At 31.8% G+C, this 14152-nt stretch overlaps 2 protein-coding genes across 4 annotated transcripts in view; both read left to right on the top strand.

Moving 5' to 3' along the window:
- LOC136973094 (trypsin-3-like) overlaps positions 1-14152 on the top strand; it is a 150697-nt gene that overhangs the window by 15342 nt on the left and 121203 nt on the right. The window lies entirely within an intron of this gene.
- LOC136973093 (trypsin-1-like) lies at positions 1350-5916 on the top strand. 3 transcript variants are annotated; one of them, XM_067267786.1, is made up of 7 exons: positions 1350-1395; positions 3353-3438; positions 3508-3566; positions 3899-4008; positions 4120-4388; positions 5431-5570; positions 5648-5916. In XM_067267786.1, exons 1-7 carry the CDS (start codon positions 1379-1381, stop codon positions 5816-5818), a joined length of 852 nt encoding a protein of 283 aa, XP_067123887.1. In that variant the 5' UTR covers positions 1350-1378; the 3' UTR covers positions 5819-5916. The 3 variants fall into 3 exon arrangements, with proteins under 3 accessions (XP_067123887.1, XP_067123888.1, XP_067123886.1); XM_067267785.1 differs by lacking the exon at positions 1350-1395 and adding an exon at positions 3199-3265 and having other exon boundaries at positions 5648-5915; XM_067267787.1 differs by lacking the exon at positions 3508-3566 and having other exon boundaries at positions 1355-1395; positions 3918-4008.

Raw genomic sequence — 14152 nt, 5'->3', positions numbered from 1 at the left:
TGAATGGTTTTAGTCTTTTTATTCTATTCTAGAATTATTTTACATAATTGAATTCATAATCATGGCTCAAGAAGCCTGTCTGCTATAAAAATTTAATGAACCATCTTACCAATTATTCATTTGGCTACTAGTAATTAAAGTGATCAAGAAATTATATCTAGCGCATTTCGTTCCTATTTACACATTTTTTACATCTACTGAAATTTAAACTTGTGTTTGAATGTAAATTGAATCAAACTGATATTTATTACCAAATAAATAATTTGATAATTCAGGTTAAATATCGGAATTTTTAAAATAACAAATAATAAATTAAATATAGGCTACATAACATGATAAATTAACGACAGTTCGAAAATCTGTAAAACATGACGAAAACATTCGTTTCGGCTGTATTTCTCTTATTCTACACAATGCAGGTGCTATTATCGCCATTATATTATAAACTTTAATCTGATTTAAGTTTAGTATCGTCCTGATACACATTTCTAATCAGCTGGCGAGAGATTTCTACGTTTTTACATGTATTTAAGAAAACTTTTGATACTCAAGCCCTGAATATAGGTGAATATCATTGTTTCATTGCTTAAATGTACTTTCATTTCATTCCTCTTGTTTCCCTGGTGTAACAATAAATAAGCAAAAGCAATGAAAAGCAACTGAATGTGAACTACATAAAGAAATTTCAAAATATAAGTTATTGTACACACATAAGCCCTACAGTGGACAATAACGGTTGATGACGAAGTGAAACTTAACCTTATATTACGTATATAAATTTGAACTTTTCGATGTATAAATATTTAAATAAAACTAAGCGCCGTATAAGCGCAGAGCCCAAACGGTTAGGAGTTGAAAGTTGAAATTCAGTGCAGTTAGAGTACGCTAAGTAAATGCACACTGAAAAGAGACTTTTGGAAATTCTTCCCCGCGAGGAAGAGGGAGAGAGTTAACGATTACCCTGAAGAACTGGGCTTCTACTGTACTGTTTTAGATGCTGGTTTTTGCGTTTTTGTGGAAAACACATTTTTAGACTCATCTAAAAATTCTCTAATTAGCCTCGGAATAGTGCGGCGTAATTCTTGCACCCGGTAAAAACGGGTAAAATCGGCAATGATCAAATAATTTTAATCTTCGCTATCCTTACTATTTCCTCCAGAAACGCCGGGCTCATCTGCTAGTTTATAATATTTTAGCTAATACTAGCTAATATTATAGCTACTTTGTCATATTCTATTTGTAAACTGATAATCCTGGAATCAATTTACATCCGTACCCTTTGAATTGTAAACAATATCTAATACAGTATATAACAAAGCGATATTGACAATTAGTACGAGTCTTTAAATAGAATTTTTAAAAATAATATTTTCGAAATATGGAATTTTTCTTCAGGTAATATTTTTTAAATATTTTCTATATATTAAAATTAAATTATTATCATAATTGCAGATATTTTATTCTTATATGCTCTTATGCATTTTAGTTCAAAAAGGTATATTCATACTTTTTTTACTATAAACTCGAAACTATTAGTACTTTCATATCGATATACGTACAGAAAGGTGACAGCACACCTGTAAAATGTAAATAAGTGGCACGTCTCTGCTAACACTGAAAAACACTGAACACCGCTAATTCGATCAGTTAATCCCCTGATTGTTTTATATAGAGAGATTTAAATCGAAATAATTTAACACGGATTCTCCCATCATGGGGCTTGTGCAAGTAGTAGGATACTACGAACAGTAAAATATTACCTTCCCAGTGTCGACTGAATATTATACAATGAAAAAATGATTCATCTGAAAAAAACTTTTTTGATACTAAGTCTCTTCTGGCTACTTACTGTTACAAGACAATTGGAAAATTGTATAAGTGTCTGGAATATAGCATACTTTGGAAATGTGATTCTAATAGTAATCAGGAACATGGCATCGTTGATATTATCAGATTTATCTTTTGCCTGTAGACGTGGCTTTGTAATCGTTCTTTGCTCGTCTCTTCCTTGCCACGACTGTCACAGTATATCCATGTATCTTTAGCCCTATAAGCCCATATGCAAAAGATCCTCGAATTTCCGAAGCATTCCGACAGCAAGAGGTTTACAGCAGTATACCTCTTGCTGTCGGCTGCTTTTGCTATTGATGGAATGAAACAAGGAAAATTTATCTTTATCAGTCGTATTGGTTCAGTAGTTGACAGATTGATAAAATAGTATCAATGTGTCGATGAAACTTCTGAAACACTAAATGATTTTTAACACCACATTATTTTTGTATAGGCATGCAACACACATGCGTTCAATATGCAAATATAGAATAAATGGAAAAAATAGTTTCACGTAGTGTTTTTTTGCTTTTTCCATATTACGGAATAGTCATGAATATGTTGATCTGGAGTAGTGCTTCTCGAACTTTCTTGGATCATCATCACGTTTGTTGTAACTGTTAATAGTAATGCCTGCGTCCTATTCTATGTACACAGGGGCCATCCTATCATGCCTGATGCTCCGCTGAATAATTTAAACGCCTTCAATAGCCATATCGCTTACTTTGAGAAGCACTGTTCTGAACCAAACAGGTGTGGCTGCGCAGGATTCAGCGAATAAACTCAAATCAAGGACTACATTAATTTTTATGAATTTTAAGACAAACTAGGCTGATTTTACTGTGTCCCCTTTCTTTCTAGTGTTGTAAGTAAAACTGTATTTATTTTCATTCAAACGAATGCAGAATCATGTAACCGAGAACTTATTTTTCGAGCTTTTAGACTATATTTTTCTACTCTTAAAACACTTATTTTCAGTTTTCAATCATTTCAAAATTTACAAAATTTCATAACATCTAACGTTGTGAAACTTATGTAATAATTTTGTAATTTTACAAGTGTTGTAAAGCTGAAAACAAATGTTTCAGCTTTACAACACTTAACTGAAACATACTGAAGGGGATTTAAATTGCGCTAAAAAATATATAATGTAGTATAAAATATCGTTAAAAAACATAATTATCGCAATTTAATTTAATTTCAAAATTAATATTTAATTTACATCAGTAATTTGTCAATGTATTTTTGAAAGTCACTCTGATACAGCATTACACCTGAAATAAAATTTATATTTCGAAACATTTGGATGAAGTTACGATTTAGACAAATTTTAAGCTATATAAAAAAGATATTATCGTGTAATTTAAAGTCATCATTTGTATTCATCGTACTTTTTCTCAATTGGTGCCACTAGCAATATGAATATTCCTGTAAAGTGAGCCTTATTGAAATATACATGTGCATACATATACAATTTAATTACAAATTGTTTTATATAATTGATGCAAATTTTCTTTTACAGGGGTTTTAATCGAAATTTACAAATATTTATATTCCTTGCTATTCTCTGTTACAATGTAAATGCAGAAGACAATGGAAATGAACGGGGTGAGTAGATAAGTATAATTTTTTAATTACAAATGTTTATTAATTCTGACCATTTCATGGAATTTGCAGGAATTGCACGAAGGATGATCGGTGGTGAGGAAGTTGAAATTCGAAATTTTCCATTTATGGTAAACTATTTATATTCCTTATTATCAATGTTACCTATGATTCCAAAATGGCGGCTTATCTCTGATTCCAGCAAATAGAAAAAAGGAAACAGTGGGGTCGCATGTTCTAACCTAACCTAACCTAACTTGTTCTAATAAATTACCATAATTATTACCAACAAAATTATTAGAATAGATTAGGTTAGGCTAGAACGTGTGTCCCCACTGTTTCCTTTCTTCTGTTTGCTGGAATCAGAGACGAGCCGCCATTTTGGAACCACAGGTAACATTAACCTAATCATTTTATGCAATACATTTATAAAATAATTAAAACAAATATTTTTTGTTTCTAGATGGCACTATTTTTTAAAGGCGATTCAATACAAGATTATGGCCTTTTCTCTGGAACTTTCACATTGATAACATCGAAAACTGCATTGGGATGTGCTCACATATTATTTAAGTATGATTTTGTCTACTATAATATACTTCGATAAAATATTCTTGTAGATTTAGATCATATTTTCATACATTCATTATTTTTATTTTTAATATTGATAACTTTATATTATAGAAAAAAACCTGAACACTTTTATGGGACAGTTGGTCACAAAGATAAATTCCTTGGGAAAAAAGTCCATTTTGAAAAATTAATTCCACATCAGCATTTTGATGGCACATTATTCCTTTTCGACATAGGACTTTTAATACTAAACAGCGCCATTTCTTTATCGAGCAGTCCTTCTGTTTCCCCGTATGTACAAACAATCGCTTTACCACGCACGAATATAGAATTTTATTCAGGTACAGCAGTAATGGCTGGATGGGGAAATACCGGAAAAAGTTAGTAAATGATGAATTTTTCCAAATATTTTTAATTATTATAACTTCTTTTTAAAATAAACTGAAATAATATTACCACTTTTCACTGCTTTGAATTCCGAGAAAATACTGTGAAAAAGTATATAAATGTCTTTTTACTGAACGTTTCAGATTAAGAAAATACAGGAAGAATTGTCAGAGATTATATTTTTTACTTTTTAGTTAGTAAATCTACAGGTGTATACATTTGCTACAAAACATAAATATGTTTTAAGTAGACTAGTTACTATTAAACTATGTTACAGTAGAGAGTCGTTAATCGGAATCAATTGGGGACCGGGGTTGTTCAGATTAGTGATTTGTTCCGATTACCGATTATGTACGAAAAAATACATTAACCTGTCCGATGTTGAAATTTTTCTCCGTTGCGTGTCGCTTCTTGTTGAATTTTCGTCGATTTTAAGCCTAACGAAAATTTTTATAATAATAATCGATGCTATCGTATCGTTAAAAATTATTTTTTCATTTTGTACAAACAAAATAAATGTATTGAAGAATATAAAACATGAAAATTATACTTTAGCAGTAAGTGTAGTATCAAAAACGTTCGATTCAGCACGACACAGTCCGACTGAAAATCGTTCCGATTACCGGCGATTCCGATTACCGGGGTTCCGATTAACGACTCTCTACTGTATTTGTATTTTTTTTTAGTTCTGTTTCTGATTTTCATTTAATACGCACAACTATTGTAAAAATATGAAATGTGAAATACAAGAAAGGAAAGTAATCGAAATATAACAAGTTAACTTTACTCAATATTGTTACATAAGTTATATTTTCACTATTGATATTACTTTATATTTATTGAGTTAAATTTATCTAATATTATACGTAATAATAAAGATTAAATTTATTTTCATTCGTCACAGAACAGGTTAAAATATATCTTAAAAAGATAAAATCATATATTATTTCTTAATTGTTAACGAAATTATTATTATTTTTATATAATTTAATGTTAATGGACTATAATCTAATTGTAAATCTGATATGTATGAAGAGTGGAACGACACTACACGGTACTTAAAAGCGGCTTCAGTGAATATAGTTAACGCTAGCGATACAATTTATAAAGACAATCCATATTATTTGACTGAATCAACAATTCTTACACAGAAAGATGGTGTTTCCATGATGCCAGTAAGTACAAACTTGCGTAACATATATACTTTAATACTGCAGACGAACTTTAAAACAACTGAATTGTTTTATTCTAGGGTGATTCTGGTGCTCCCCTTATATACCAGGAAAGTGATGGAAGACGAGTTCAAATTGGAGTATTAAGTACAAGTCAGTGGATATCCGGTGGGATAAACGTTTTTGTTTCGACGAGTTTTTTTCTTGACTTTATAAAAGAGAATTGCGAAGGAAAAATAACATTTGTATAATTGTAAATAATTTCACAGTTTCTTATTAAATGTATTTGAAAATTTTATAAACTCTTTCGTTTGTTATTTAGACATGGTTTTAGTTTTAAACGAACATAAACTGTTTTCAAGATTTTCGAGGCTGTAGTGAATAAAAACTTCTTCATTAATAGTTCATCATAGTAACTCTGCGCATCCAGCAAAAAGGTTGTTTTAATCGAGGTATACAGCGAGCTTACCAAAGATAAATCGTCATCCGATCTATCTTGTTTCCATACGTAACGAATTTTTGGAAGTTTCAGAGTCCGTACGCTATCCGTCGTAAATTCGAGTGAAATTGAGATTGGAAAGTGATCAGAATTGAAAATATCAAGAACTCTAAAATCCAATAATCTATCTAGTAATTTAACATTACTAATTTAACATAACAGATCGACCGACCGTCGAAAGAAAAGTAAATTTAGCCGGATTGTCTGAGGCACATCGACCATTTAAAATATATAATCCGGGCGACTTAATCAATTGTAGAAAGCTTTTTCCTCTTTGGTTCAATATTAAGTAATTAGATCTTCAAGAATTTAGGACATTAATATTACTCGCAGCATAAAAGTTGTCTAGTTCTTCACCTATTCTGGCATTCGTGTCTCCTAAAATAACTACGAAGTATATCGTCGTCGGGCAAATTCATCAACAAGTCTTCCATTTTTTTAAACAGAATATCATAAAGATCTATTCTCATATAAACAAGAACAATAATCAAACTTTGACTAAGTGAACAAAAAATTTCTTCCATAATTTAATTTAATCACAGTAAGATTGTCGGAGTTAAATAACATTTCCGAGGAGCCCAATTTCTGGGAAACTGCAAGAATAAGACCGCCGTAAAAACGACCGGGACCAACTGGTTTTTAGCAAGTTGTTCATATAGAAACAAATCTGCGTTCAACATACAGAGAACCGGTTTATAATAGTTAGTTAACCATGTCTCTGTTAAAACAACTAAATCATAATTTTGTAATAAATAAATGAACTCTTGGTCATTCACTGTTAAGTCCAGCGTTCCTTGGGAATTCCAGGACAGTATCCTCACTTCCAAAGTTTTATTTGTCTCGTTAGCAGTTGTTCTACTTAACCATTTTTGGCTGGATTTATCTAAAAAGGTATCGATCTTCTGTAGTTCATTCGTTTCCAAATTAAAGATAAATTTGTCACCATCGACCGTCAGGCAGTCGGCATTCAGAAATGCTTTTTTGTTCAGAGATTTCGCTTTCGCAAAAAAAGGCAACAGTTTTCTACGCCTTAATCTTGAACTGTATGACAAATCGTCAAAGACTGTAATGCGCGAGTATGACGACGACGCCTGAATTTTCTTTAAATTTTTAAAGATAACTCTTTTGTCATCTTGACTACAAAGTATAAACAAAAAAAGCCGAGTTCCCGATATTCGATAACTATTAACTAAAGGAATAGACTCCGCGCTCTGTCTTTTAAATAATTCAATAAAGCGATTAGCATTATTAACTATTCATCGCCACTCAAACCAAAAACAATAATATTATCCTTCTTCGAATCGTTAAGTACCGAGTCTATATAATAATTTTAAAGAGAAAATTTATCTATACATACAGTTTTAAAGGACGAAAGTTCAGCAATTTCTCCTTCCAGGCGAGAGAGACGTTCGTCGTATTCCTTATGTAAATTAGACAGCTAGTCAAATTTCGATGACAATTCCTTCAGTTTCGATAGAACAGTATCGAAACGTTCCTCGAGGAGACACAGAATCTGCTGAGGTAGTTGAGAAGAGGTATCCTGCGATGCAAAATAGTCGTCTAGTCGAGATGATTTCAATGTTGGTAAGCTTGGAGATCGACGGCGTTTACCGGCGGAAAACACAGCTTTATTGCCAGGTGAAGAAAGTGGTGCGCGAGACATTGGACCTGGGTTAAGTTTAATTCCTTCAATAATAAGCAAAAACAACAGAATTAAAAATCGAAGTATCGCAGTGGAAAATAGCGTCTTTTATAAAGTCAATTAATAGCAGACAGTTAAACTGTAGTTCGAAACAGTAATTCGCAGAAAAAACACGCCAGCAGCCAGCACTGTCAACAGCGCCCTCCACAAGTGCAAAGTTGTTCAAACACTTAACTAAATCGTCTGTTCTGTGCCTAACAGGTGCAGGGATGGCTTCTTTCTTTCCGGCTCCGCTTTTATTTTCTCGCGACGTCGTAGTATTTGTTCTAGATGCGAACCTGCTTAATAATTTATCCTCTCGGCCACTGTTTGGTTTTATAAAATTTATAAGTACTGTAGTTTGATACGCTGATCGTGCGATTTCTGAGACAGACCAATCACAGTCTACTCATGCTTAATGTCTAAATATGATTCATTTTCATATTCGTCATGACGACTTTCTGAAATAGTCTAATTAAAACCTAATTAAAATGGCAGCTTTGAGAAAGAAACGAAACACATTTAACACGTTCATTTTATATCACAAAAATTATTAATTGTGATTATTGATTAAGTCACATTTCGCATACAAGTTTACGAGCGAACGTTTGTGCAGAAATATGTGACTATTCCTGACAATTAAATACGATAACTGTATATTGAACATCAATTTATAAACGTCGCCAAATTACGACAATATATTTATTTATATGTTTTTAAATATAAAATCTGCGCCATATTTATCAACCGGTAATCATACTTCAAGACAGAATACACAGAATTGCAGACTAATTTCGTGTAACGGAAAAACGAACAAGCAGGCCCTTCAATTGTGAATAGACGAGCATCATTTAACAGTTTTAGTATTTTCAGAAAGGCCAACATTAAAACGTTTCTCAAAATTAATTCACACGTTTGCGAAATCTTTCGATGATTTTATTTAAATAATTTCTTGAAACAATTTTAAAAAGTCCAGGAGGAAATATATTTAAAACATTATAAATTGAAGACAATATACAAATAAAAATTTCGTGTCTTCTTACATTTTTCCCAATCACAAGCACACAGTTTACATAAAAAGAGTCGACCGTTCCTTTGTGGCTCTTCTCTGCTCACGAATATGTAAATTGATTAATCGATTATTCGAATCTCTTTTGCTACGATCTTTCCAGTCGTTCGGACATTAATTTTCACAAATTTTATTTATTATTTTTTTAGCGTTTTTGAGTTAACACTAAAACAATGAACTACTATAAAGTCTTTGTATTCCGTCACTCGCGATCCTATCCAGTAATCGTACACGGACGGTCCGATTTATGCCGGATTACAGAGACTCTGCTGTATTTTATTTTTACACCTACGTTTGTCATGTTTCATAAAAACCATGGGACATATCTATATTATATGTTAAAATGACAACACCAAAAAACTAACTGTTTCGCAGTTCTTGCAAATATGACAGTACTTTTCAGAATTTCCAGATATAATTCTATAACATTTAAATTTCCTTTAGATTAAATCACATTAATATTGTTTTTCCTTTGTAACTTGGCGCCGGCCTGAAACAAATTTTTTTACACGTGAATCTTTATTATGTAGTGTATAAGCACGTGCATTCGGAAACGCAAAAACAATGTAATATTTTGAAAAATAAATTTATATTTTAATATTTTCAATTATATTTATTTTAATTTATTTATGTTTATGTTACATTTAAGTAATTTTTGTTTCAAAACTGCGTAATTAGAAAAACAATCGAATTGAAACAATGCCTCAGAAATGATTAATATGTAACAATGAATTACGTTTGTTAAAATATCTTTATTGTGAAAAATTCGTGTTTAGATTTAATGTCCATCACGAACATTTCCTGTGTCTTGCTTTAACTATTTAAAGTTTCAGATACGCGATGCTTTCACAACTAAAAGATAAGTGTTAATTCAATTTTTGATAATTGGAAGAGTTATTATTAATATGAAATATGAAATTTTTTTATTTTAAGGTATCAAGTTGTGCAAAAGGGAAGGATCTATCCATAATTAGCATATTGCTAATTGATTACTTACGATTTTACTGTTATTTAAGATACGGACTTTCATGTAGTCACTCGCTCCTCTGATGCATCATCTAATTGTGTAATAATAATTTTAGACAAAGTTTCGAATCCATTATCGACATTTGTGTTATGGAAGTGGCGCGATTCAAGTTTTACCGTAATGTGGAAGCTGCATAGACATTACGGGGTTTTTAAAAAACGAAAAACCCACAGAGAAAAGTGAGACCTTGATGATGGTTCCGTGGTTGAAATGGAATTTACTTTGTGTTACTAACTTCACTTGGCAAGAGGAATCAGAGATATTTCTAAAATGTTGTTTATTCACTTCTATTTTTTGAGCCAGCAATTGTAAAGTAAATAAAACAACTAAACGCTGTGGGTTCGCTCTGGGTCAACGGGCTGGCCACATGAGTTTTCCGGGTTTTTTTAACGTTAGTAAAACCTAAATAGGGGACCATTTTTCAGAATTTGTTTGTAATGCAGATTAACTATATTAGTACGGCCACGGCCACCTTCTTTACGAAAAACTTGTTATTATTATTTAGATTTTATTTTCTCCTGTAATTTATATTTATTTATTTACTTTTTATAACGAGTACAAATCCTTATGAATAGATCGAAAACGGTTGGGTTATTATAAATTTAATGATCTGTCGGTTGGTTGGTATTGTGTTTTGCTATTGAATATGAGGTATTGTAAATTGCTTAAACTAATTTTAAAATAAAGAGATTATAACCTTCAGAAATATAAGGCAGACAAATTATTTGTTCATCGATTACATTATCAAAAAATCCTCATTAGCATCCTCATTAACATCTGCAATTAAACATTAAATTATAAATACTTTCCACATGTTAAGCTCGATGAATTATTGATCCCTAAAGACAATTGAAAAAACAAACTTAATTCAGTAAAATTAATTTTACAATTTACTCAATGTACAGAAGAGATAAAAAATGAAGTGTTTATAATGACTTAAAATTACATTGCGTGTATGCGTTTGTCAAAAATATGACCAAATCACGCTGTTATTTCGGTTATATTTCTGACTTTGGGGTGAGGGTTGGTAAAATGACCACACTCTCACAATACACATCGCTTCAGTGTATTTACGGACACACAAATCATAATTGAACTCTACATTTCGTTATGTTTACAGGTTTTTTCTATAAACTGTCTTCCCTGTATGAATAAAAGAGCCATTTATAGTAAGCACATTACGGGTTTGGCCAAGTTTACAATGCAGCGGACGGGTAGTGAGGGACGAGAGTCCACATATCCGGACGAACCGCCCCCCCGAAAAATCCACTTGTCAAATAATCCCCAGGAAGTTTTCGGGGACTTACTGCCATTAAACAAGATGAAGATTTTCATAGTAAATTTTATTATTAGCTAAAATAGAAATAAATACGACAATATCGAATTATTTTATAATAAAATAAAAATAGTTTACAGCTCTTTAAATTAATGCTTACTTAACAGTGGCTGCGAATTTGTTCTCATTCCCTTCGTTAGTCTACCACAAATGGCATCTTGTTTCCTATAACTTGTTACACGTTTAGGCTATATATTGATAGATATCGAATAAAGTAAATGATTGTAAATCCAAATTTATCTTTACAAGAAGAAACAAAACTACCTGTCTAATATCAAATTCTGGTCGATAAGTCTTTTGATATTTTAATAAATTTAGATTAACGATAAACTATTTGTAGTTATTTTATACACTATAACTTCCTGTTGCACACATATAAAGAATGGAGTACAGACTATTTTCGCAATTAATTTCTATTCATATTATGTATAAACGGTAATGCCACGATATTTGCTGATACAGATACATGTACTGTACAGTAATACCCCGAACTTACGCGATAGGTGGGACCGAGAGATAACCGCGTAAGTCGAATTCGCGTAAGTTGCGCTATAACTTCACATATAAATACATACAAATTATTTTTAGTTGGGGCTGGAGACTAAAGAAAACAATAAATTAGACATATAAATAATACATATGTCTAAAGAAAACAATTATACATATGATTTCTCGTTTCGTGGAAGAAGTGAGCTTTCCGCTGGAGTCTATATTTTCTAAAATTTGTAACCTCTTTTCAATTAAACTGAGGCCTTCTGTCAAGTTTCCAACCGTCATTCGATCATCTGACTAAACTGGATCCAAAGAATCCAGTTTGCCGATTCACAAATTTTCATTTTTGTATCGAAGTCTCCGAAGATATAAAAACACAGAAATAAATAACAGAAAATAGTGTGTAGCTATGGGGGGAGTGAGTAATCAAGAGTTGCGCCACGCAACTCTTGATTACTCACACAAAAGACGAATTGTCAAGATTTGAAAATCGCGTAACACCGAATTCGCTTAGTCGGGGTAGCGTAAGTCGAAGTATTGTATATGAAATTAATTATTAGGCTAGCCGCCATATTTGGATTAAGTCTAATGCCAACGAGCCATTGTTTATTGTGACATCGTCACGATTTTTAATCGTATTCTTAATTTATTCAATATATGCTCTCATTTCAAATTTTTGCCCCTGTTCGTCATACTTTTCCTGATAACAACAGAGTCTTGCCGGACATCTATTTAATTCCATTTATAAAAGAATTCATGCGACTTTCAGTCTAGACAAAAAGTTGCATAAAATTATTCGGGCCTCCTGCCCCAAAGTCTTCCATATCTGGTCTCGCTTTTCATCTACCTAACGCCATTCACGAGATTAAGGAAGGGCAGACAGCACCAGATGGACCATAGTGCAAATTTAAATAACAATTATTTCAAATTGCAGTCCAACAATTGAGATTACTTGATGGGTATATCAGAAAGAACACGAAAGAATCAGGTTATCGTTCTGAATACGTTCGTAATTTTCTGAAGGGAGTAAACCTGGACATCTCACAGTTGTTGCATTGTACGCCTGATCGACCTCGTAATAGGTTTGTAGAAAGACTTGATTTACGCCTGCATCACACAATAATTTAAGACTAAAAAAGTTTATATTAAGTTCTTGTAAATGCAATTCTGACTAGATTATATCATGCAGAAGTATACTGGCCCTACTGAAGATACACACGACTTCTTTTATCTTTCCACCCTTTCAATTTCTAACCACGAAAATTTAACAGCATCAATTCCCCTAATAAGCATCAATTCCTTTTTGCTAAATATCAGAAATTTTAGACAAAACGCACTGGAATTATTAAGCTTCAAATAAAGTGTGTGAAATTGCGCCCCCCACACACATATGTACGTTCAGAAAAACCCGAATTTTTTGCATTTTAAGACCCCGAGTCCAAAAATGTAAAAATCTTCGTGGGGGTCAGTTTTTGATCGATCGCCATACTTTCTCTCTTATATATAACACCCAGGAAACTAAAATTAAACTACAACACCCAATTCCTCAACTATAGCAATATGATAATAAGTTGTTTAATCTACAAGATCCAAACTTTTGATTTCACGAGAGATATTTCTGTTTTTGCTCGTGGAAAAAAATTCGGTTTTACAATCATTTACACTATTCAATATCTATATAGACATGCTGCTACTTTTGGAAAGCATACTGGAAAACAAGGGAATGAAAACGACGATTCGAGTGAATCGAGTGAAAAATTACTTCATAATACATAAATATTTATACATATTTCCAATTTGAAACGAAAGTCACGTTACTTCAATTCAAACCCCCCCCGGAAAGTGTTGAACAGATGATTGGCACGACTCTATTGTTAGAGGAAAAGTGTGATGTACAGGGAAAAGCTACTACTAATTTCAGGTGAAAAGCGTGTATTTTAAAGTAAATAATTTTAAATATGATTAAAAATTGCAACCGGCATTGTGACGTTGTCGCAATAAATAGCTCTTTATCTTTTAATTCTTCTACAGGAATCTTATATTCATTAAAGCTGTAAAATGAAAGATCTGAATACTTTAAACTTTAATTATTTATGTTAAACAAGATATTAATTTTTGAAAATGTAATCAATTAATAAATAATTTGTTTTATTTTTTTCTATGTTTTCGCGTTTCTCAATTTGTTTATATTAAGTTAATAATTCAATTATTAACAAAAAGAGTACCCTAACAAAATAATGAATAACATAAAATATTAAAAAATTCCTATGAAAATTCTAATTATGAGTTGAAACAGTTATAGGAAATTTTATGTTTCAAAGACCCAAGTTTTAAATGTTTTAAAGACCGACTAAAAGTTTGAACCCGTTTAAATATCATATGCCACTTCGATTTAATGATTTTGGTTTTCAGTGGGTTAGTTAGACATTATACGAGGGTGATTAGCCAACGGCCCTTACCGGGTTTCTTACACACGTGTAA

The sequence above is a fragment of the Centruroides vittatus genome, unplaced genomic scaffold, assembly GCF_030686945.1.
Source record: "Centruroides vittatus isolate TY-2023 unplaced genomic scaffold, ASM3068694v2 contig_3084, whole genome shotgun sequence".
In the NCBI taxonomy this organism is placed as follows: domain Eukaryota; kingdom Metazoa; phylum Arthropoda; class Arachnida; order Scorpiones; family Buthidae; genus Centruroides; species Centruroides vittatus.
Note: the sequence above shows the minus strand (reverse complement) of the source record. Positions and strands in the feature narration are given on the sequence as shown.